The 23,794-nt window shown below is 43.1% G+C and overlaps 1 protein-coding gene across 2 annotated transcripts in view; it reads left to right on the top strand.

Moving 5' to 3' along the window:
- pgap1 (post-GPI attachment to proteins inositol deacylase 1) overlaps positions 1–23,794 on the top strand; it is a 154,362-nt gene that overhangs the window by 56,695 nt on the left and 73,873 nt on the right. For both annotated transcript variants that reach the window (XM_055637794.1, XM_055637795.1), the window contains 2 exons: positions 6,266–6,374; positions 12,325–12,363. In XM_055637794.1, coding sequence (XP_055493769.1) covers positions 6,266–6,374; positions 12,325–12,363 — 148 coding nt within the window. The remainder of the gene's footprint in view (positions 1–6,265; positions 6,375–12,324; positions 12,364–23,794) is intronic.

The following is a 23,794-nucleotide window of genomic DNA, read 5'->3' as shown; positions in this document are numbered from 1 at the left end:
CAATCCTTGCCCCTTATTCTTAAACTGTGACCCTTGGATCTGGACTCCCCTAACATCGGGAACATTTTTCCTGCATCTAGCCTGTCCAATCCTTTAAGAATTTCATATGTTTCTGCAAGATCACCTCTCATCCTTCTAAATTCTAGTGATTACAAGCCTTGTCAACCCATTCTTTCATCATACGTCAGTCCCGCCATCCCAGGAATTAACCTGGTGAACCTTTACTGTACTCTCTCAATAGAAATAATGTCCTTCCTCAAATTAGGAGGCCAAAACTGCACACAATACTCCAGGTGTGGTCTCACCAGGGTCCTGTACAACTGCAGTAAGAACTCCTTGCTCCTATACTCAAATCCTCTCGCTATGAAGACCAACATGCCATTTGCTTTCTTCACTGCCTGCTATACCTGCATGCTTACTTTCATTGACTGATGAACAAGGACCCCAGATCCCGTTGTACTTCCCCTTTTCCCAATTTGACACCATTCAGATAATAATCTACCGCCTTGTTCTTGCCACCAAAGTGGATAACCTCACATTTATCCACATTATACAGCATCTGTCAAGAATCTGCCTGCTCACCCAACCTATCCAAGTCACCCTGCAACCTCAAAGTATCCTCCTCGCAGTATTGGCAACTTGTTCCATATACACACCACCCACTGTGTGACCAAAGTTGCTTCTCTGGTCCCTTTTAAATCTTTCTCCTTTCACTTTAGACCTATGCCCTCTAGTTTTAGACATCCTTACCCCGGCGAAAAGTGCTTTTCCATGTCCCGCTTGATTTTATGTATCTCTATAAGGTTATCCACAGCTCGAAACGCTCCATGGAAAAAAGACCCTTCTAATCCAGCCCCGCTTGATCTCAAACCCTTCAGGCCCAGAACATCCTTGGAGATCTTTCTTGCACTCTTTTCAGTTCAATGACATCTTTCCTATAGTAGGATGACCAGAAGTGTACACAGAACTTCAAATGTAGTCTTGCTAACATCTTGTACAGCTATAACATGCTGTATCACAAATCCTGTCCTCATTGTAAAATGAAAGCAAGCATGTCAAATTCCTTCTACATTACCCTGTCCACATATGTCTCCACCCTCATGAAATTATTTCAAGTCAAGAGTATTTTATTGTCATATGTCCCAGATAGAACAATGAAATTCTTACTTTCTGCAGCACAACAGAATATGTAAACATAGTACACTGTAAACAATATAATAAAGGAGAGAGAAAAAAAAAGTTTGGTGTGTGTGTATATATACACATACTCACAAATACACACACAAACACACAAACACACACACACACACACACACACACACACACACACACACACACACACACACACACACACACACACACACACACAACACACAAATGTGCAATAATAACAATAACATTCTATTGTAGTTCAGAGCTTATTTGAGGTTGTAATAAATAGCCTGATGGCTGTAGGGAAGAAGCTGTTCCTGAACCTGGACATTGCAGTTTTCAGGCTCCTGTACCTTCTTCCCGATGGCAGGAGTGAAATGGGTGTATGGCCAGGGTGGTGTGGGTCTCTGATGATGTTGGCTGCCTTTTTGAGGCAGTGACTCTGGTAAATCCCTTCGATGGTGGGGAGGTCAGAACCGGTGATGGACTGGGCAATGTTCACAACTTTTTGCAGTCTTTTTTGCTCCTGGGCGCTCAAGTTGCCGAACCAGGCTGTGATGCAACCAGTCACTGTGCTCTCTACTGTACACCTGTAGAAGTTCAAGAGAATCCTCTCTGACATACCAAACCTTTGTAATCTTCTCAGGAAGTAGGGGCATTGATGTGCTTTCTTTATGATTGCATCAGTGTGCTGGGTCCAGGAAAGATCTTCGGGAATATGCATACCCAGGAAATTGAAGTTTTTGACTCTCTCCACCATCTAAACAGGATTGTGGGTTCTCATCCTTCCTCTTCCAAACTCCACAATCAGTTCCTTGATTTTACTGATATTGACAGCCAGGTTGTTGTGCTGGTACCATTTGGTCAATCGGTCGATCTCACTTCTATACTCTGACTGATCACTATCTGTAATTCGTCCAACAATGGTGGTCAAATTGAAATGGTTCGGGATTGTGGTAGGAGTTGATATGCGCCATAACCAACCTCCCAAAGCACTTCATCACCACGGACATCATTGAGGCACGTCACCTTACTGTTCTTGGGCACCAGTATTATTGATGCCCTCTTAAGGTAGGTGGGAACCTCAGACCTCAGTACTTAGAAGTTGAAAATGTCCGCAAAAACTCCCGCCAGTAGGTCCTCACAGGTTTTGAGAACTCGACCGGGTATACCATCTGGTCCAGATGCTTTTCGAGGGTTCACCCCCCTGAAGGATCTTCTGACATCTGCCTCTGTGACTGTGACTGTGACTGTGACTGTAATACCATCAGGGCGTATTGGGGCTCGGGAAGACACATCAGTGTTCTCCTAATCAAAGCGTGCGTAGAATGCATTGAGCTCGTCAGGGAGTGATGCTTCGCTGTCGCTTGAGCTGCCTCCTGATTTTGCTTTGTAGGAGGTAATGGTATTCAAGCCCTGCCACAGTTGCCGAATATCCGCTTCATCCCTTAGCTTGGAGCGAAAGTCCCTTTTGACCTTTTTAATGGCCTTGTCGAGGTCGTATCTGGACTTCTTATAGACCTCTGCGTCACCAGACCTGAATGCCCAGGATCTGGTCCTCAGAAGAATGCGGATCTCCTGGTTTATCCAAGGCTTCCAGTTAGGAAACACTTAGAAGGTTTTTTTAGGAACACAGTCCTCCACACATTTCCTTTGGAAGTCTGTAACAACTGTGACGTATTCATTCAGGTCTGTTGCCAAGTCTTTGAACATTGCTCAGTCCACTGACTCCAAGCAGTCCCGGTGTCGCTCCTCTGCTCCCCAGACCAGCTCTGTGCAGTCCTCACCTCTGGGAGTGTGCTCTTCAGTTGCTGCCTGTATGCAGGAAGAAGCAGCACCGCTGAATGGACGGATTTCCCGAAGTGAGGGCGAGGGATGGAGCGATTGTCATCTCTGATGGTCGTCTAGCAGTTGTCAAGGATGTTTAATCTTCTGGTGCTGCAGGAGACATGTTGCTGGTAGTTGGGGAGTGATTTCTTCAGGTTGGCTTTGTTGAAGTCCCTGGATATGATGGTAAAGCCCTTGGGGTACGCCGACGGGTGCTTGTTGACCACGGCGTGCAGCTCCTCCAGTGCTAGATGGACGATTGCCTGGGATGGGATATGGACCGCGGTCAGGATGATGGAGGTGAATCCCCTTGGGAGGTAGAAGGAGCGGCACTTCACTTCAAGATATTCCAGGTGCGGAGAGCAGGAGTTAGACAGAACTGCCTCGTTTGAGCATCACGAAGAGTTGACCACGAGGCAGATGCCCACGCCTCTCCCTTTCCCAGATGCCTGTGTTCAGTCCATACAATGGATGGAGAAACGTTCATGCTGGATGTCTGAGTCTGGGGAGCTGAGGGTGAGCCTCAGAGCATTCCATCAGCTCCCTTTGATTAAGCAGCCTTGCCCTCCTCTTTATTTGCTCGTGATTGTACATTGGATGGTAGGGAGAGGGGGTTGTGGTCCCCTGTGCTTCAGTCTGACTTGTAGTCCGGCACGCTGGCCACGGTTCCGGGCAATGGAGGCCTGTCCGGTGTTTCCAGGACCAGTACTTGCTGTTCCTGCGACCCTCCACCAGGTCGGGGATTCCCCTGCGATCGGGAATTCCCTTACAGTCGGCTGCTCCGTTGCTGCCACTAGATTGCAATAGCGCTAATGCGTTTAAATGCATTAGCAGCTTGTCTGTTACAGCGCTGGATTCTGCTGTTTCTTTTATACAGGAAAGCTGAAAACGACTATATTTGATGATATTCTGCTGTGCTGCTGACAAGATGTCGCCACAGACAGGCTCTATTTTCCTTATCGAGGGCTCTCGGTTTCACAGTACTCCCCAGAGCCCCTAGCATTCACCGTGGAAGCCTTGCCCTGGTTTCTCCTATCAACATGTAACTGAATTCTATGTGCCATTCATCAGCCACTTGCCTGGTTTGTCAAGATCCCATTGTAATCAAAGATAACATTCTTCATCAGACCACCATAGAATATGGAACAGTAAAGCACAGGAATAGATCCTTTGACCCATAACGCCTACACGAATCTCTTCTGTATGCATGTGTTCCATATCTCTCCATACCCTGTGTTTATCATGTGTTTATCTTAAAGCCTCTTAAACACCACTATCTTATCTGCCTCCAACACCACCCCTGGCAGGGCATTCCAGGCACATACTACTCTCCGTGTTAATAAAAAATTCGCTCCGCACGTCTAAATATCTGACATAGCTATGTCTTCTACTATTTGACGTTTCTGCCCTGGTAGAAATGTTCGGACTGTCTACCTTTTATAAATTCTTCTCTGGTCCCTTAACTTCTAGTGCTCCAGGGAAAATAATCCAAGTTTGTTCAACCTCTCTTTATAGCTAGTGCTCTCTATCAGTATTCTGATAAACTTCTTCTGCACCCTCTCCAAAGCTTACGCATCTTTTCTGTAATGGGGCATACAGAACTACACAAAATACTCCAATTGTGGCCTAACCAAATTCCTTTTCTAGTTGCAAGATAGTTAACTTTGTGACTCTTATGACCAATGAAGACGAACATGCCATATGTCTTCTTTACCAGTCTATCTATTATGTTGCCACTTTCAGAGAACTTTGGATTTATTTGATCCTTCTGTACATTAGTGCTGTTAAGGGCTCTTTACTTTCCCTTTACATTTGACCTCCCAAAGTGCAACACCACACACTTACCCACATTAAACTCCACCTGCCATTTATCCGCCCATATCTGCAGTTCTGGTGTATCAGCAAACATGCTAATCGTACCACCCATATCTTTAATATAAATAACGGACAACAGTGGACTCGGCTCCAATTCCTGTGGTAAACCACTTGCTAGAGTCCTCGAGTGTGAAAAACAAACCTTTACCACCATCCTCCATTTCCTCTCTTCATGCCAATTTTGTATCCCTTTGACTAGCTTTCCTTGGATCTCATGTGATCTAACCTTCCAGACCAGCCTACCATGAGGTACCTTGTCAAATACCTTGTTAAGGTCCATGTAAACATCATTTAGGCACAACAGAGGATGTACTTCCTGCGGCAGCTGAGGAAGCACAATCTGCCACAGGCAATGATGGTCCAATTCTATATGGCCATCACAGAGTCTGTCCTCACCTTCTCTATCATGGTCTGGTTTGGCTCAGCCACCAAGCACGCCACCTGGAGGCTGCAGCAAATCGTCTGATCAGCTGAGAACCTTCCCTCCATTGACGAACTGGGCCAGGAAGCGAGTGGGTAAGATCATCTCTGACCCCTCTCATCCTGGCCACAAACTCTTTGGATCACTTCCCTCTGGAAGGCGATTCCGGACTGTCAAAGCTGCCACAGCCTGACATAAATACAGCTTTTTTCCACGAGTAGTAGCTCTACTCAATAAACAAAAATCTGTAGCCTCCTTTTGCTCTGGTATTTTATTTAATTCACGTTTAATCAATAATGTTTTATTATTAATGTTTAATATTTTATGTATCATTCTTAACTGTTACTATATGTCATGTCACTTGTGGGCGGAGCACTAAGGCAAATTCCTTGTATGTGAATACTTGGTCAATAAACTTATTCATTCATTCATTCTACTGTACTGGCCTCATCATTCTTCATGGTCACCTCTTCAGAAATTTCAATTAAATCTGTGAGACGCAATTTTCCACACAAAGCTATGATTGGAGTGCAACTGGGAAATGATTAGTGAAACTTGGCCAACAAGATCCGATATATACTCGTTTCCCTTATCCCTAACCTGTCTGAAGAAGGGTCTCGACCCGAAACATTGCCCATTCCTTCTCTCCAGAGGTACTACCTGCCCGCTGAGTTACTCCAGCATTTTGTGTCTACGATTTAAAGCAGCATCTGCAGTTCGTTCCTACACAAGATCAGATATATACTTGTGTGGCATGCTGAACATTATGACATAGCAAGAATTGTCCTGCAAGTTCCAATATCTCAAATGATGTGATTAACTGTTTCATAAATGAGAATAGTGTCTAATGTGACAAAACACATAAATTGTTCTTTTAACTTGACCAAATATGGTATCTTATTTCATATTGTTTTAAAAGCTCGCACCAGTGTTATCTGTTCATGTCAGTTTTCCATAGCAAGGAAAAATAAAAGACTCTTTTAATTTCAGTGTTCCATCTTCCACTGTGATCTATGCCAAACTGCACAGAGCGAGGCCTGAGAATGATAGCTCTGTACCAGAGTTACAGCTTCACACAACCAGAAATTGTCAATATGAGGTAGGTTGCTGATTTATTTTTCTCTCCTGCATTTACTTTTCCACTAACATTTGCTCTTGAAAGACTTGCTCTTGGATAATACATTACATTATAATAATTTGAACATTACAAATCAACAGCACTGTCAGGACGTACAGTGTGCTGCTTACTTTTGCATGAAAGGAGGCATTCCAGAGGAGTATGATTTGAAGTGTAAATTTGTTTCCGTGCATTACTCATAGAGTGATGCATGCTCTTAAATCTGCTTTTGCACTTTTGTGTACATAAGTTGTGGACTTCATTCTGTTTCACGGGAAACTTGAATCACTGTGTGCATGATAATCACATTAATATTTTGCCCCCGAATGATCACGTTGAATGGCAGTGCTGGCTTGAAGGGCCGAATGGCCTACTCCTGCACCTATTGTCTATTGTCTATTGCATCTTGTCATCTGTAGTTACTGGTGCAAATCCTGTTGACTAACAGCTGACCAGCCTGGTAGCCTGGAGTGTGTGGGAGCTCGCATACCAACACATCTGCCCTCCCGCACTGCCACTGAATTCTTCATTCAGCTTGAGTTTATACCAGGGATAGCTGCGGTACAAACAGTGACCCCATTTATTTTAATGCTCAAATTATTTGTTGGTGTTTCCAAGGTGCTGTCATTTAAAATAAAAAATCATTTGAATAGCTGTTCTCAACATTAAGCCATCCAAGAGAATTCAAGAGCCGTCCAAGTCTGAAGAAGGGTCTTGACCCGAAACTCACCCATTCCTTCTCTCCAGAGATGCTATCTGTCCCGCTGAGTTACTCCAACATTGTGTGCCTTTCTTCAGTGTGAACAGGCATCTGCAGTTCCTTCCCACACAAGAGAATTAGTTGTCCTGCAGACACTGCGCTGGGTCATAGGGACATCTTGGGTGCAGAGGATCAGTTTGTCTGGATCTCCATGCATGGATTTGTACCTCTAGGCTGGTTGGCACCATGGGAGCCAAGTCCAGAAAACGCTCTGGGTCCCACACAATTTGGCGAAAGGGTCTGAATGTCTTATCACACTGCAAGAAAGCACTATGATAATTGCAAATTCCTTCCTTCCATGATCGTACTTAACTGTGTAAAGTAATCCATATTACAACCATTTGGATTATAAAAGACCTGATTCTCTGCACATGATCTGGAAGCACATTCTCCACTGCAACCATGGACAACTTTGGCAAAAATATGTATGTACTTTCGCAGAAAATTAATAACCATATAACCATATAACAATTACAGCACGGAAACAGGCCATCTCGGCCCTACAAGTCCGTGCCGAACAACTTTTTTCCCTTAGTCCCACCTGCCTGCACTTGTACCATAACTCTCCATTCCCTTCTCATCCATATGCCTATCCAATTTATTTTTAAATTATACCAACGAACCTGCCTCCACCACTTCCACTGGAAGCTCATTCCACACCGCTACCATTCTCTGAGTAAAGAAGTTCCCCCTCATGTTACCCCTAAACTTCTGTCCCTTAATTCTGAAGTCATGTCCTCTTGTTTGAAAGAGTAATGAGGATCTCAAGAGGTTTAGTGGAATATTTTATAAAAGGAGTTGTTCATAAAACACCTAACTTGAGCTTGCCTAATCTGGTGAACATTCTGTACGGGCGGCCCGGTGCGGGGCTGAGACGCTCCCGTGTTGGCGGCCCGGAGTGGAGACGGTGCTCAGCCGTGGGCCAGTGGACGACATCGTTGGGAGCTCGAAGGTTACAGGCTGGTGCCTGTTTTCCGGAGCTCCCGTGGCAACAGCTGCGTCCGCTGGACTGGAGGGCGGCAGCTTCGACCACCCCCGGGCTGCGGAGCTTGAACCGCGGGACTGACTTACCGTCGCCCGGTGGGGTATCGCCTCAGCGCAGAGGGAGAAGAGGAGGGAAGAGACAGTAACCCTAAGACTTTTGCCTCCATCACAGTGAGGAGGTGCCTGGTAAACTCACTGTGTAGGTATGTTGCAAAGCCTACCTGATTTTTCGCTGAAAATCTATCCCAGCCCGTGTGCGCGATTTTGGCGCCGTTTAGAGGGGTCGGGTTTAAAACGCGATTTTCTCTAGGCTGTTCCAATCGAAGATGTTCAGCCTAGTTGATTATTAACGAAAAATCACTGGAAGACCCCGTCGCAAAAGCTATTATTAGTTTTAAAGGCCTTGTATAATAGTTATAGTAGTTTAAAAATCAATCTCTAAACCCGCGACCACCGGCAGCCGTCAGGGTCGCATAGAGCAGACAACAGAAGGTAGGCTGTTTATTTTTACATTAAAAAGGGCTTCTTAAGATCCCTTTATACAAAGTTTAATATTGCGAGTAGCTCATTTTGGGCCCATTATATCCCGCAGTATTTTTCTGGGCATTTGAGGGTACAAATCTACCGCAATGTGAACGTTCTAAACCAGCGTGTTCACAGGAACCCACTAGAAAGCTGATTTAAAATGGACTTTAATTTACAGCAATTGAACACTAAATTCCTTCCATTTGGCCTATAAATTAATGTAAATGAGATTTAAAAATCATGTTTTATTGTGAACTATTTATGAATATTATTTGGACACTTAGGCTATTTAAAAATGTTAATCATTTATTAAGAAATGGATAGATGTTTAGATCTAGTAATTGAAGTTTGAAATTAGCTACACGGGTAACTAACTAATTATATGCTTTAATTTCAGGTCATCCAAGTAAGATTATTTTATATTTGTTTCAGAATGGTTCAGTCTATGATAACTGAAAATTTCATTCAGTTCTCTTAATTTTTAAGAAGGTTATGGCCTTTTGACAGCACACGATCACAACTTTTTTGTTATGTCCATAGAAAATCAATAGGGAACAAGATGCTTATTTCCGAGTATGAAAATGGCCATAACTTTTTAAATACTTGAGATATGAAAGTGAATTAGGTGTCAAATTAAACACCTTGCTTGCCTTGATTTCATTATACCTTAACCTTCTATATCAGCATACCATACACCATCTGTTCAAATGCCTTATCAAGTCCATCTGGACAACTTTCACTGCCCTTCCTTCATCAACTATCTTCTTCACCTCTTCAAAATTTCAATTAAATTAGTGAGACAGGAGATCTCTATGGAGACGTGGCAATTATCCCTGATCAGACTGTTTTTCCAAACGGATATATATCCTATTCACATTTTCTTAAATAATTTCTCTACCATTTGCATAATATCCATCGGTCTGCAGTTTCCTGCTTTATTCCTTTGCATTTTGTAAATAAAGTATCAGTATGGTGGCACAGCGATAGAGTTGCTGCCTTACAGTAAATGCAGCGGCATGGATCCGGGTTCGATCCGGACTATGGGAGCTGTCTGTACAGAGTTTGTACTTTCTCCCTGTGACAACGTGCGTTTTCTCCGAGATCTTCGGTTTCCTCCCACACTCCAAAGACGTACAGGTTTGTATGTTAATTAGCTTGGTAAATGTAAAAATTGTCCCTGGTAGGTGTAGGATAGTGTTAATATGTGGGGTTCGCTGGTCGGCACGGACATGATGGGCCGAAGGGTCTATCTCCGCGCTGTATCTCTAAAACTAAAACTAAAAACTAATTAGCTATCCGCACAGAGGGATCTTGGTGTTCAAGTCCATAGTTCCCTAATTATGGCATTCATGCAGATAATGTGGTGAAAAAGGCATTTGGCCCACCTGCTTGCAGAATTGTTTTCATCCATTAAATTCATTTTGCAGAAAGATGCTAATGATTGTACTGCATTTACTTATTAAATAAATTACCGAAGATTGTGTTTCTCAGTAAACACTGCATCTTTCTATTAATATAAAGGAAACATGAATTGGAAGAGAGAGTTTACTTCAGTTCATTTAATTTTCCTGCAATTAGCTGATGCCTTAATGAGTGCTGTAAAAACTGACTTTTAATAGACGATCTTGGATTTTTACAGATGGTAAAATCTTCAGTGTACAAAATTGTACACACTTTGGCTGAATTTTAGTGTTGAAGTAAGCAGGGCTTCTATTCATCAGCAATATTATTATGCAAAGTTGTTCACATTTTCTTAATTATAACCTTCTGAACAGCAAAAATCGTTAATGTTGGTTGTAATGAACTAATGCATTGTACAGAGAACCACAGCATAATTGGTATTAATGCAATGCAACACTACAGGCTAAATGTAAAGAAAGGGTCAGGAATACCACAAAGCCCTTTTATGAATACAGAAGGATTGAATGACCAAAGAAACATTGAAATAGAAGATAGACACAAAAAGCTGGAGTAACTCAGCGGGACAGGTAGCATCTCTGGAGAGAAGGGATGGGTGAAGTTTTGGGCTATTCTACTGTGCTACTACTAATAAAAGAAACATAAAACATTAATAGGTTCTAATCTGCAGTAATTTTCTTTAAATATAATAACAAATTTATAGATTTTCTATTGATGGGACAAATCATTTGTTGAGATCCAATGACTATGCTCATGAACTGGTCCTTAGTGGAGGTTGTACCTCAGCCTTCCACTCAGCAGAGCACAGGCCCTGGGGCCTTTTGTGCTGCCTGTCGGACACCTCATAGAGCTCAGTGAGATAGGTCCTGAGGTCATAAGTGATAGAAGTAGAATTAGGCCATTCGGCCCATCAATTCTACCCCGCCAGTCAATCATGGCTGATCTGTCTCTCCCTCCTAACCCCATTCTCCTGCCTTCTCCCCTTAACCTCTGACACTTGTACAAATCAGGAATCTATCTATCGCTGCCTTAATATCCACTGACTTGGCCTTCCACAGCTTCTGTGACAAAGAAGTCTAACCCCATTCTCCTGCCTTCTCCCTTAACCTCTGACACTTGTACAAATCAGGAATCTATCTATTGCTGCCTTAAAAATATCCACTGACTTGGCCTCCACAGCCTTCTGTGACAAAGAATTCCACAGATTCAACACCCTCTGACTAAAGAAATTTCTCCACATCTCCTTCCTCAAAGAACATCCTTTAATTCTGAGGCTCTGACCTCTAGTCCTCGATTCTCCCACAAGTTGTGAACTTCAACACTATTCTCAATTTCCAAGCTAGGATATCCACTTGCTGCACCCATGCTAAGTTAACCTGGCCAAAGTACATTAATCCCATTGAAATCAAGGAAGAAATCTGCTGTCTTGTTAAAGATAAAAAATGGTGGGTTTAATTTGCAAAGATATGTAAAGTTAGTTTGAATGTTTTAGTTGTTTTGTTAAAATATATGTTTTACTCATATGTTCATGTTATAGAAGCAGAATTAGCCTATTTGGCCCATCAAGTCTACTCCACCATTCAATCATGGCTGATCTATCTTTCCCTCTCAACCCAATTCTCCTGCCTCCCCATAACCCCTGACACCCTTACTAATCAAGAATTTGTCAATCTCCGCCTTGAAAATATCCACTGACGTGACCTCCACAGCCACCTGTAGCAATGAATTCCACAGATTCACCACCCTGTGACTAAATAAATTCCTCTTTGTCTCCTTTTTGAAGGTACATCCTTTTATTCTGAAGCTCTGGCCTCTGGTCCTAGATTGTCCCATTAGTGGAAACATCCAACGCGAAGGTTTTAGCGAAAAATATTAACTTATTAAAAATGTATATGTTGGAGCAGGGGTAGGCCACTTGAACCTGTTCCAGCAGGTCTGTAATCTCTGATCGCCATTCCTGACCACCCCTGATGACGTTCCCCCTCTTATCAAGAATTTATCTAATACTGCATTACAAATATTCTGCTACCATCAGGCTCTGAACTAGAGAGCTCCAATGATTCATAACCCATGGTGAGAGATAATTTCTCTTTTTTAAATAGGTAGCCCATTCTTAAGGAATTTTCAATTAAATTAATTTTTGTGCTCACATTTTCAAATTTAGTACAATATGACAATCCTTTAAGTATTTTTCATCTAATTTGTTTGAGATTCTTACATCTGTCTCTCAAATGTTTGTTTTAGATAACTATCAGGACATCTTTCTGTCAAGTTCTTGGGCAGGTAAGTGATTATGGTTTATAGCTCATTTTTAATCCATTTTATTTTGAAGTTGTGAATACTTACTGCATGTAGATTCAATTGTTAATTATCCGACGGTATTGTGCTGAAATGACTTGATAATGAGGGCAGTATTCCTGGGGTTAAAAGCACCAGTTTAAACAGTGCATTGTTGAAGTAAGACTCCATCCATTTCCTCTGTTTTGTGTCAAAGTACCAATGAAGCAGAATTTTCAGTAGACGTTTTCAGATAGTTGAATTTGAAATTTGATAAACTCCGAAAAAATATGAGTCATATATACAGTACAAAACAATATACCTGTAATGTTTTCAGAATGAGAAGAGGTGTATTCCACAATTTTTCATCATTTTTGGTCACACACGTGACTAGGAATGGCCCATCACCGCTTGCTCGAACAACCTAGGAAGAACATGGCATCCTTGGAGGGACACGCGTTCTGCATTGCTTCAGTTAAAAGGCAATCCAAAATTATTCAGTAGATTCGTAGACTGTCATTTAGAAGTTTGACTAGATTTGTTTAATTGGTGTTTTTACTCTGTCAAATTATTTTGTATATCCCAATGGCTTGGAATAGAGCAACCACCTTTTCAAATCTATCCCATCTTTTGGAGTAATCTCGTCAGCCAGCCTTCTTCTCTTTAATCGCATGTCCGACATGCTCTTTGCGACCTACATAGAATCATAGAAAATAGGTGCAGAATTAGGCCATTCGGCCTTCCAAGCCAGCATCGCCATTCAATATGATCATCCAAAATCAGTACCGCGTTCCTGCTTTTTCCCCATATCCCTTGATTCTGTTGGCCTTAAGAGCTGTATCTAACTCTTGAATGAGCCTCCACTGCATTCTGTGGCAGAGAATTCCACAGATTCACAACTCTCTGGGTGAAAACGTTTTTCCTCATCTCAGTCCTAATTGGCCTATCCCTTATTCTTAAGGGGTAGGCCAATGAAGACCAACATGCCATTTGCTTTCTTCACTGCCTGCTGTACCTGCATGCTTGCTTTCAGTGACTGATGTACAAGACACGAAAGTCTCGTTGCACATCCCCTTTGCCTGTTTGACCATCTAATAGAAACTCCTTTATGTGATGCTTTCGGCATCACGAATGCGCCAACAGGTGTCATCATCTCAGTCCTAAATGACCTACCCCTTATTCTTACACTGTGACCCCTGGTTCTGGACTCCCCCAACATCGGGAACATTTTTCCTGCATCTAGCGTGTCCAATCCCTTAAGAATTTAATGTTTCTATAAGATCCCCTCTCATTCTTGTAAATTCCAGTGAATACAATAAGATAGACAGAGCTCGAGTGTTTGGCGAAACTGTCGAGTAGTCTACACATGGGCAGTTTGGGTAGCTTACAACCCAATGGTATGAACATTGAATGCTCCAATTTTTAAGTAACACCACCCCCCCCCCCCCCCCCCACCATCCATCTCTCTTTCCTGTGCTACCCCTGTTTCCCCCAAACCCCTCCCCCTTGTGCGTACCTTGTACTCTCACTATCTCGCCCCACTTCTCCCTGCCCCTGTCCCCATCCACCTATACCCCTTTCCTCCCTCTCTTCTGGCTTTACATCTCATTTCTCGTTTCTCCCTGTCTGACATCCTTTTGTCTCCTTTTCATCTTTGTCACCTATTCCACCCACCTGCTAATTAAACCCCTGACTTGCATCCACCTATCACTTGACAGGCTTTGTCCTGTCCCACCTCTCTCTTTCAGCTTTCTTCTTCCCACTTGGACCAGTTGGAAGAAGGGTCCCAACCTTTCCTCCACAGGTGTAGCCTGATCCACTGAGTTCCTCCAGCAATTTGTGCTTTGTTCAAGATTCCGGCACCTGCAGTTCCTTGTGTTTCCCATCATTTGGTCAAACATTACCTCTCGAACAAAAATTAATATAGTGGATGTTATACAAAGAAATATGACAGAACAAAGTTCTGTTTATGGGATGTTGTCTGTGCAGTAATATTGAGCAGACTTCAATCGTATTTGGTTGGCTGTGAATCAAATGGTGCCACCCTGGAGATGTAAAAGATGTTCTTTAAATGCATCACGCAAGTGCTTTTACTTTTCTAAGCTATATTTTATTTTCTTGGGAAACCTCAGCAGATGCTAAATGTACTTTGATGGCATTTACTTTGGTCTGAACACATAAAAGATTTGCCAATGAGCGTTAAGGTACCATCAACAACTGTTTGTAAATGGAGTAATTATTACTTGAACGACGAAATCATAGCTTGGTTTGAAAAAAAGTGTTTGCATTTATACTGCAGTTGTCAGTATAAGACCAGTCACTGTTTATAGTTCCATCCAAGTGTTATCTCCTTGTTTGCTTTGCTCATCTCCTATCTTACTGGAATTCTAGCCTCGGTGGAGATCACTGCCTGTGTTCAAGCAAATCTGAATAGTTCTTGCCCAACAATTTAATGATCATAGACCTTCCAGGGGAAGAATTTCGAACTTACAAACTTAAAATTATTATTTTCCTCTGGGATTTAGACAGCATTATTGTTTTTAATCTGTGAGCGTGATTTGAATGAACACCATGATTGAGCTCCACAGCCCTTCGGGTGGAGGTCAAAAGGTCCATCAGTCACCGAATGAAGATTTAAAAAAAATGTTTCCCTGATCTCAGCCCTATCCCTCATTCACAACCTGCACCTCAGGGTCCGAGACTCCTCAACCAGAGAAATTACCTTCCCGGCTTCTTACCTGTAAGAATTCTCTATATTCAATGAGATTGCCTCTCATTTTTCTAAACGCTGAAGGATATAGGTTTAATCAATCAATATCAATATCAGTTTTATTCGTCACTTGCACATAAAGTGCAAGTGTAATGAATTTGCCAGCAGCGGTACAATGAAAAAAGAACACACAAAAACACAATAAAAAATTTAACAAATTTTGGCCAGTCCTCCATTTTCCCCATTTCGTGGTCGGGATTTCAACTCTCCGCAGCCGCTGTTGCAGGCGTCCAGAAGTTCAGACAAGGTAAAGTCCAGATAAAGTCCAGGTAAGTCCTGAATCGGTGCTTCGCCATCAGAGCTTCAGGTTGGTGTAGGCCGCAGGCCAGCGGTCGAAGATTTAAAGTCCCCGCTGCGCCGCAGACAGCAGGGCCGGCGGTCAGAGCTCCTCTCCAGGGGTCCCCGGCGAGGGACCCAGCTCCTGATGGTAAGTCCCTGCCATGGGTCAGCGGTCGGAGTTTCTTCTCCTCCCGGGTCCCCAACGAGGGATCCCAGGCTGCAGACGCCGAGCCAGCTGGAGCTCCGTAGACCGCGGCTTCAGGCTGCTGTGGGCCAGCGAATGGAACGCTCCCCTCCAGCGACGGCTCGCCCGCTCTGCGATGAGAGTCCACGCTACGCCCACAGATGAATCCCTGGGCACGTCTCCAGGAGGGCCGCACCTATCCTCGATGTTAGGCCACGGGGGAGGCGACATGGAAAAAGTCACCTCTGCGTGGAGGAGGCGACCAAAACAGTTTCCCCCCTACCCCCCCCCCCCCCCCCCAACACCACCCCCCCCACACAAGACACACAAAGAAACATTCAAAACACACATTAGGACACACTAAAAAAAATTAAAAAGTTGAAAAAAACTAACACGCTGCTGGCAGGGGTGCCCTCTTGCAGCGGTGCCACCGACCTTTTGATTAATTTGATTAATCTCTTGGTATGTGGTGAACATAATGTTCCTGAAACATAACTAGTAAATCTTTGCTCTACTCCCAAATTACCAAAACTATGCAAAATTATCCAGGTGAGGTCTTACCAAGCCACTGTCCTCCTCCTTCTACATTAAAATCCTTCTGGAATAGAGGTTGATATAGCATATGTGTAGGAAGAAACTGCAGATGCCGGTTTAAACCGAAGATAGATATAAAAAGTTGGAGTAATTCAGCAGGACAGGCAGAATCTATGGACAGAAGGAATGGATGAAGTTTCGGAAACGTCACCCATTCCTTCTATCCAGAGATGCTGCCTGGCCCGCTGAATTACTCCAGCTTTTTGTTGATATAAGATCTGCCCTTTGATCACTTGCTGCAATCGCATTCAATGACTTTTATATAATTGCATTACTCAATCTCACCATTTAATGGGCACTTCATCCCATGCCCTAAACCATGCTGTGTGTATCACTGATCAGTTCTTGCCTATCCAAATGCTGGTAGATCATGTTTAAGGAATCCCCTCCAATAACTTACCCACTACAGAATTCATGCTCACTCGCCTGGAGTTGTCTGGCTTGTCCTTGCAGCTCTTCTTAAATAATGGGACAACATTAGCCACCCTCCAGGTTTCAGGATCTTTGCCTGCAGCTAAAAATGATGCAAATGTCTCTGCAAAGACCTCTGAAATGTCTTCCCTACTTTCCCACCAGACCCGACGATGCACTTATCCATGCACTTTAATGTACTTTAAATTTACCTTTCAATCTCGAATGGTGGCGCCATACAGTGTGGCAGCCTCGTTTGCAGCCGTTCGTCCTTTACCCTTTTTAAAAAAAAATGTGTTTGTTGAAAACATTTGTTTTGGAGGCCTTTTAGTCTTTTTATGTGGGGGATGGGTGGGGGGGAAGGGGGAAACTTTTTTCCAGTCCCTACCTGGTCGAGGATGCGTCCTTTCATCCGAGCCGCGTCTTCTTCGCCGCCTCTTCGCGGCCTACCATCTAGATTGGCGCGGCCTTTCCAGTGGGAGACCGGCCAGAGCTTCGAGCTGCAGCGGTACCATTGCGGAGCGGGAGATTCCTTACCCGGGTCGCCGTGTGAAGCTCCGGAATGCTGGGACTACCGACTTCAACATTGTGGAGCTGTGGTCTACGGAGCTTCCAGCCGCGGCGGTGCTGACTTCATCATTGTGGAGCCTGTGATCTTTCACCGAGGTCGCCAGTGTTGGAGTTCCGCCCAGCGCGGCCTGTGGACTTCGGGAGCTGTGGTCTCTAGTAGGAAGCGGCCGTTTAGGAACTCCAAGCCATTGAGAGCGTTCTTCTGATGCCGGAGCTCCATCATCCCGGCGAGAGGGCCTGAAACATAGGGCCGCCATAGCGGCGACTACGGAGGCCTCAAATAGGCCCCGACCACGGGTGAACATGGAGGAGGTGGACTGAACTTTGCTGCCTTCCCTCACAGTGGAAAACGTTGATCCCGCTGTGGGGGTATGTTTTATATGTTTAATGTTAAATTCCATTGTGTTGGGTTTATCTTATTTGTGTGCTGCAATGGCAACTCAAATTTCACTGCACCAATTGGTGTATGTGACAATAAATGTCCTTTGTCCTACACCCACTCTATGGTAATTCGTATATAATCTTCAAACAGCACCCATGTTATTCATGGTCTTTCACATAGTAAATATGATTGGGACATATTTATTTAATTTCTTCCCCATTTCTGGTGGCTCTTCTTAGAGATGCTGATCTTTAAGAGAATCTATTGTTTCCCTAGCCACGCTTTAACTCTGAATACACCTGTATTGTGGAATTTCTCACATTTTTCCAGCACCTTGCTTGTCAGATCTATTTCATGTCTTCTTTTAGTCCGTCTGATTGTCACCTTACGTATACACCTTACTTATTATACTCATGATGGGATTCACGCGATCATGACTGTCTTCATCTGATGTATGCCTCCTTTTTCCTGACCAGAGCTTCAACATCTCTCGTCAACCAACATATTGCCCCTGTACTCTTGTCATCTCACTTTTGAAAGCCTCCCAATTGCCAACCATCCGCTTTCTAGTCAACGCTCACATCTAGTCGATCTCCCGCAAGTTCCCGCTTATTGCCTCCGATATCAGCTTTGCCCCAATTTAGTTCCGTAATTGTGGGCCCATCCTGTCCTTCTCCATAATTAGTTTAAAACCAATGGAATTATGGTCACTGGTGCCAAAGTACTCCCCCTTTGACACTTCTCTTACTTGCCTGACCTCATTCCCCAAGAAGAAATCTAGTGTTGCACCCTCGTTAGTAGGGCCCTCTATATATTGATTAAAAAATATATATTGGACATTTTTAACAGATTCCATCCCATTCAAGCCCTTTACACATCGTGAGAGACCCAATCAATGTTAGGGAAGTTGAAATCTGCCACTTGTGCTACCCTATTATTTTTACAGCAAACTGCAATCTCCCCGCACATCTGCTCCTCGAATTCCTGCTGACTATTGGAAGGGCCTTTGATGAAGTCCCATCAAAGTATATAATTCACATCAAAAGTGATGTTTCTAAGTTCTACCCATACTGCTTAGCAAGCAACACAAAGCTTTTCACTGTACCTCGGTACACGTGACAATAAACTAAACAGAACTGAACATACACCCTCATTGGATAATTCCCCAAGAATATCCTCTCTAAGCATTGTAGTTTTTTCACCCTCATCAAAAGGGCAACCCAACCCACCTCCCCTTCCTCTCTTATCTACATCTCTTTTACACCTGTAGAGCTTGTATCTATTATATTTAATGCAGCTATATTTTTTCAGCATGAATTGTCTCTTGTTAATTACTGTTATGTTAATATATCTATCTATATATTACTAAAACTCTCGTCTCGTTTGGACATTTGTCTGCGTGCAAGCAATCTCAAGGAGCTACGCCAAAACGGTACACATTAGCGCAAAATTCTTCGCACCATCTTACTTGTCCTGTGGTCATTCCTATAAAGTTTCCTTCAGATTTGATGTTATTTTTCACAAGTTATTGATATTTACAAGTTTAAAAAAGCAAACTTTGAGAAGAATGACTGTGCTGTGAGAGTTCTTCTGGCAGTTGCAGGTATGACGTCACAATGGCATCTCACAGTCCTCCAATCACAATGGGATCTCATTTACATACGTTGCCGTGAAGATTCCGCCACCCGACAATGACATCACAATTGGATCTCAGCTGCCACCTGACAGTGACTGATTGTAGGGGACAGGTGAGAGAGGGAGAGGTGACAGAGAGACAGATATAGAGATAGAGAGACTGAGAAACCGATATGGGGTTAGTGTGTGTGGGGGGCAGCCCATAATGACATCACAATGGGATCAGTAGCTTCCACCTCAAGGGGGGTAAGGAGGGAGTGAGATTTAATTTGTTTTTAAATCAGATTCTTGGGGAGAGCTTTCCTTTATTTAAACATATTCCAGATATTTCCTTGTGGGGGAGATGGAGGAGCCATCCATGTGGGGGGTTTCGTTGAGGGGTGAGGGGTGGAATAGGGGAGAGGTTTCATTCCCAGAACTTTCCTTTATTGACAAAAAATAAAACGGTGGCCTCACTTGCCCCTCCCCTTCCCGTGTTTACTTAAAATCCACTTTGATAATCACTTCAACACTTCAGTGCTGACAGTTGCAGCTATGACGTCACAATGGGATCTCACAGTCCTCCACCCAACAATGTTGTCATCATAGAACACTTATCATGGTCCTGGCAGCAAGTGATTGAACAGGAGGGGTAGGGGGCCATGGGAAGTGGAATTGGAATTTTTTTTTAATGTCCAGTGCTGGGCGAGGCAGGGGAGTGGTGGAATCTTACGTTGGGGAACGGGTTGCGTTGGGGGATCAGGCCTCCCATCGGGGATATGGGTGAGTGGTGGAATATTGCATTGGGGGAATGGGTGAGTGGTGGAAATGGGTTGCGTTGGGGGAACGGATGAGTGGTGGATTATTGTGTTGGGGGAATGGGGCCCAACGGGTCCCACTTGGTCTAGTATATATTACTAAAACTCTCATCTTGTTTGTGAGACTGCCTGTCTGATTATTCATGCCCGGAACTATACCAAAACGGTACACGATAGCGCTACAATTTTTGGACCACCTTACTCACAATTGTCCTGTGGTGTGTTTTTATCGTTTCGTTTAGATTGATGTTACATTTTGCAAGTTATTCACATTTATAACTTTTCAAAATCCGACTTTGAGAACAATCTTTCTTCTGCACTGGCAGTTAAAGCTATGACATCACAATGGGATTGTAGCTCTGCCTGTTACAATGTTGCAATCCCAGGACACTGAGTCCTGGCAGCCCTAGCAAGTCAAATTGCATTTTTTTAAAGTTTTAAATGAAGAAGGGTGAATAAGGGGAAATGAGCCTTCCCTGCACAATTGGGGGCTATGGGTGAGTGGTGGAATATTGGTCTAGTTAGTTATAAAAGTCTGGTTTCATCAACCAGGCAAATTAATTGTTGCATTTGTATCATTCCATTTAATCCCAACTTAGTTTGAAGCTATGATGATGTAGAAGACAAGGACAGTTTAGCATCTTGTGTAAAAGAGGCCATTATCAGCAACTTTAATTTAAAGATTGTCTGAAAATATGTCTTTGTAACATCACACCTCCAAAGATTAAGTAGCACACGCCACATACAGCAACACTTGGACGACATTCATCCATAAGTGGCAAGTAGCGTTAGTGCTGCAAAAGTGCCAGGCAATGAGCACCAACAAGAATGAATTTAATCACCGGAGGTTTATCTTCAATGGCATTTCTATCTCCAGGTCCCCCATCATTAGTTCTCCAGGGGAGGTCACCATTGACCAGACACTCCATTGGACCAGCCACATAAATACAATGGCTACATGGCCAGGTCAGAGACAGACAATCTCATGGAAGGACTGGTTTCCTGGACATTATTCCACTCACCACCTGCCAGCCACAAGACTGGAATGTGAGGGAAAACACTCCACTTTCCTGAAGATCGACATAAAAAGCTGGAGTAACTCAGCGGGACAGGCAGCATCTCTGGAGAGAAATGGGTGACGTTTCGGGTCGAGACCCTTCTTCAGACTTGTTGAGTCTGAAGAAGGGTCTCGACCCGAAACGTCACCGATTCCTTCTCTCTGGAGATGCTGCCTGCCCTGCTGAATTACTCCAACTTTTTGTGTCTATTTTCAGTTTAAACCAGTTACTTATTACACACTCCATTTTCCTGGATAAGTGCAGCTCCAACAACTCTCAAGAAGTTCAACACCATTGAAGACAAGGCAGCTTGCTTGATTGGCACCCCATCTAGGGCCCTAAACTCTGTACTTTTATTGGTCATAAGTGATTGGAGTAGAATTAGGCCATTCGGCCCATCAAGTCTACTCCGCCATTCAATCATGGCTGATTTATATCTCCCTCCTAACCCCATTCTCCTGCCTTCTCCCCATAACCTCGGACACCTGTGCTAATCAAAATTCTATCTATCTCTGCCTTAAATTTTTCCTCTGACTTGGCCTCAACAGCCTTCTGTGGCAAAGAATTCCACAGATTCACCACCCTCTGACTAAAGATCAGAATGCAAAGGTTGCTTGTATTCCTTCTACACAATACACTGCAATTACCTGCTCAAACGATGCAACTGCACCTCCTCAAGCCTCAGGACAAGGGGTAGAGGTGCACTGGAGCACCACCATCTGTGGGTTCCCTTCCTATCATGGCGGCATTTGATCGCTGAGTCGAACTCCCAACCTAACAGCATAGCGGCAGTATCATCGCTTAAAGGGCTGCTGCAGTTCACCAGCACCTTCTCAACAGTGATTAGTTAGTAAATGTTGGATCCCAAAAATAAATATTAAATAAAAAACTTTTGAATTGCGTCACAATGTATTTTGAATGGAAATCAGCTTTCAAACCTTATATTTTCATTCAAATACCGTTATATTTATGTGTTTCTTTAACAGCCCAGAGCTCATTTGGAGTTTTGGCAATATTCTAAACAGCAGTAAATACTGTTTAAAATAACTGTATAAAACATTTAGAAGACATTTGGACAGATACATGGATAGGAAAGGTTTAGAAGGACTAAACATGGGCAGGTAGGGCTCGTGCAGATGGGGCATCTTAGTTAACATAGGCAAGTTGGGCCAAAGGGCATGTTTCCCATGCTGTATGAATCTCAATGACTGGTTTTAAGCTGTTATAATTTAAGCTGTTATAAATAATGGGATCTGGAAATATAGTTATGTTCTGGCATGGTGACAAGCAATTGAATTTGGGAGCTGCAACTAAAAGTTGGTTTATTTTTATTCAAGGCTGCATTCTACTTTATCGTTCCGTAAGTTAATCGACTTGGTACACTTTTACATCATTGAAATGTTTTATGTTTGCACTTTAAGAGTTCTGAACATATTAGCTGCTTCTTTGCACTGTGGCACCATGTCAACACATTAATATTCATTCTTACGCACTGCCCCGCTTAACTGCAACTTAGCACATTTAAATTTGATCACTTTTTTTAAAAGAAGAGTCTGAATTCTGGATCTCAGCTCTGAAAATTTTTGAAGAGGATGGAATATTTAGCAGAAGTTATTTCAAAGCCACAGCAATTAATTAGTTCCTGTTTAAATTGTGGGAGGGTGTAGGAGACTGGCAGTGGCTTTTCCAGATTGGCTGGTTTTCTGTGGTAAACCTATTACGTTAGGCTAATGATTTAAAAAGGCATTTGTCAACATTGGTGCTCACTGTAACCAAGAAGATTACAGCCGTTCATTTAGGCACATGTGAGTTCGCAACTGAGACATTGAAATGTGCAAAGTCTTGCTATCCTAGCAAATGAATGATTGAACATTGTGAAGGAAATGGCTTTGGCTGCAGTAGTACACATCTTCTCTGAAGAAAATATAAAGAAGCACGCAGCAATGTTTCAAGAACAGGACTACAAACATAACCAGCTTATCAGAGGAAACATGATATCACGGGAAGAATGCTGCAAATATCTTACACCCTTGAAGTTGCTGGAAATAGAGAAGTGGAGACTGGCTGTTAAGGCAGCGTACGAAGTGGAACTAGTGAGAAGAAAAGATTCAAAATACAAACTGGCAAGGGATCTGATTCCAAAAGAGGCCTCAAAGTTGCATATCTATCCTTTGCACGTACGGTCAGGTGAAAGGAATCTCAGCATTGCATTTCGAGAGGTCAAAAGTGCCGGTTTAAGTAAAGATAACATTAAGCAATTTAAAGCTTCTTTAAGTGCGCCGAGGTTACCACGGCAGCTACACAAAGTTCCATTTTCGTTCCTGAGGAAGAGATATGCTGTTTCTTCTGTTACCCAGACCTCTTTAGAAAAGCGTTTTTACGAAATTGGCAGAAGCAGCTCTTCCCTTAAGTCTTTGTGGACTCCACCAAATATTTATGAACCTTTGTCTGAATTACTCAGACAGAAGAATACTTCAGACTGTTTTTCCAAAGACCCAGTAACTGGGTTTCCAGCAGTTCCTGAATACAAGTGTATACTTTGAATGCCGCGATCTAAATAAGTTGAAATTCAGCTTCCAAGACGTATTGATGAACAAATTATATTGAACAATGCAGAATGACATAAACTGGAGTTTATTTTCACGTACTTATGGCATTACTGCGTATGAATTTGAAGAATGTAATGTGAGATTATTTTACTTCTCTGACAACCAGACACATTCCGATTTTGAATATTGCTGGTTGTTGAAATAATAT

This window comes from Leucoraja erinacea, chromosome 7, assembly GCF_028641065.1.
Source record: "Leucoraja erinacea ecotype New England chromosome 7, Leri_hhj_1, whole genome shotgun sequence".
Lineage (NCBI taxonomy): Eukaryota > Metazoa > Chordata > Chondrichthyes > Rajiformes > Rajidae > Leucoraja > Leucoraja erinaceus.
Note: the sequence above shows the minus strand (reverse complement) of the source record. Positions and strands in the feature narration are given on the sequence as shown.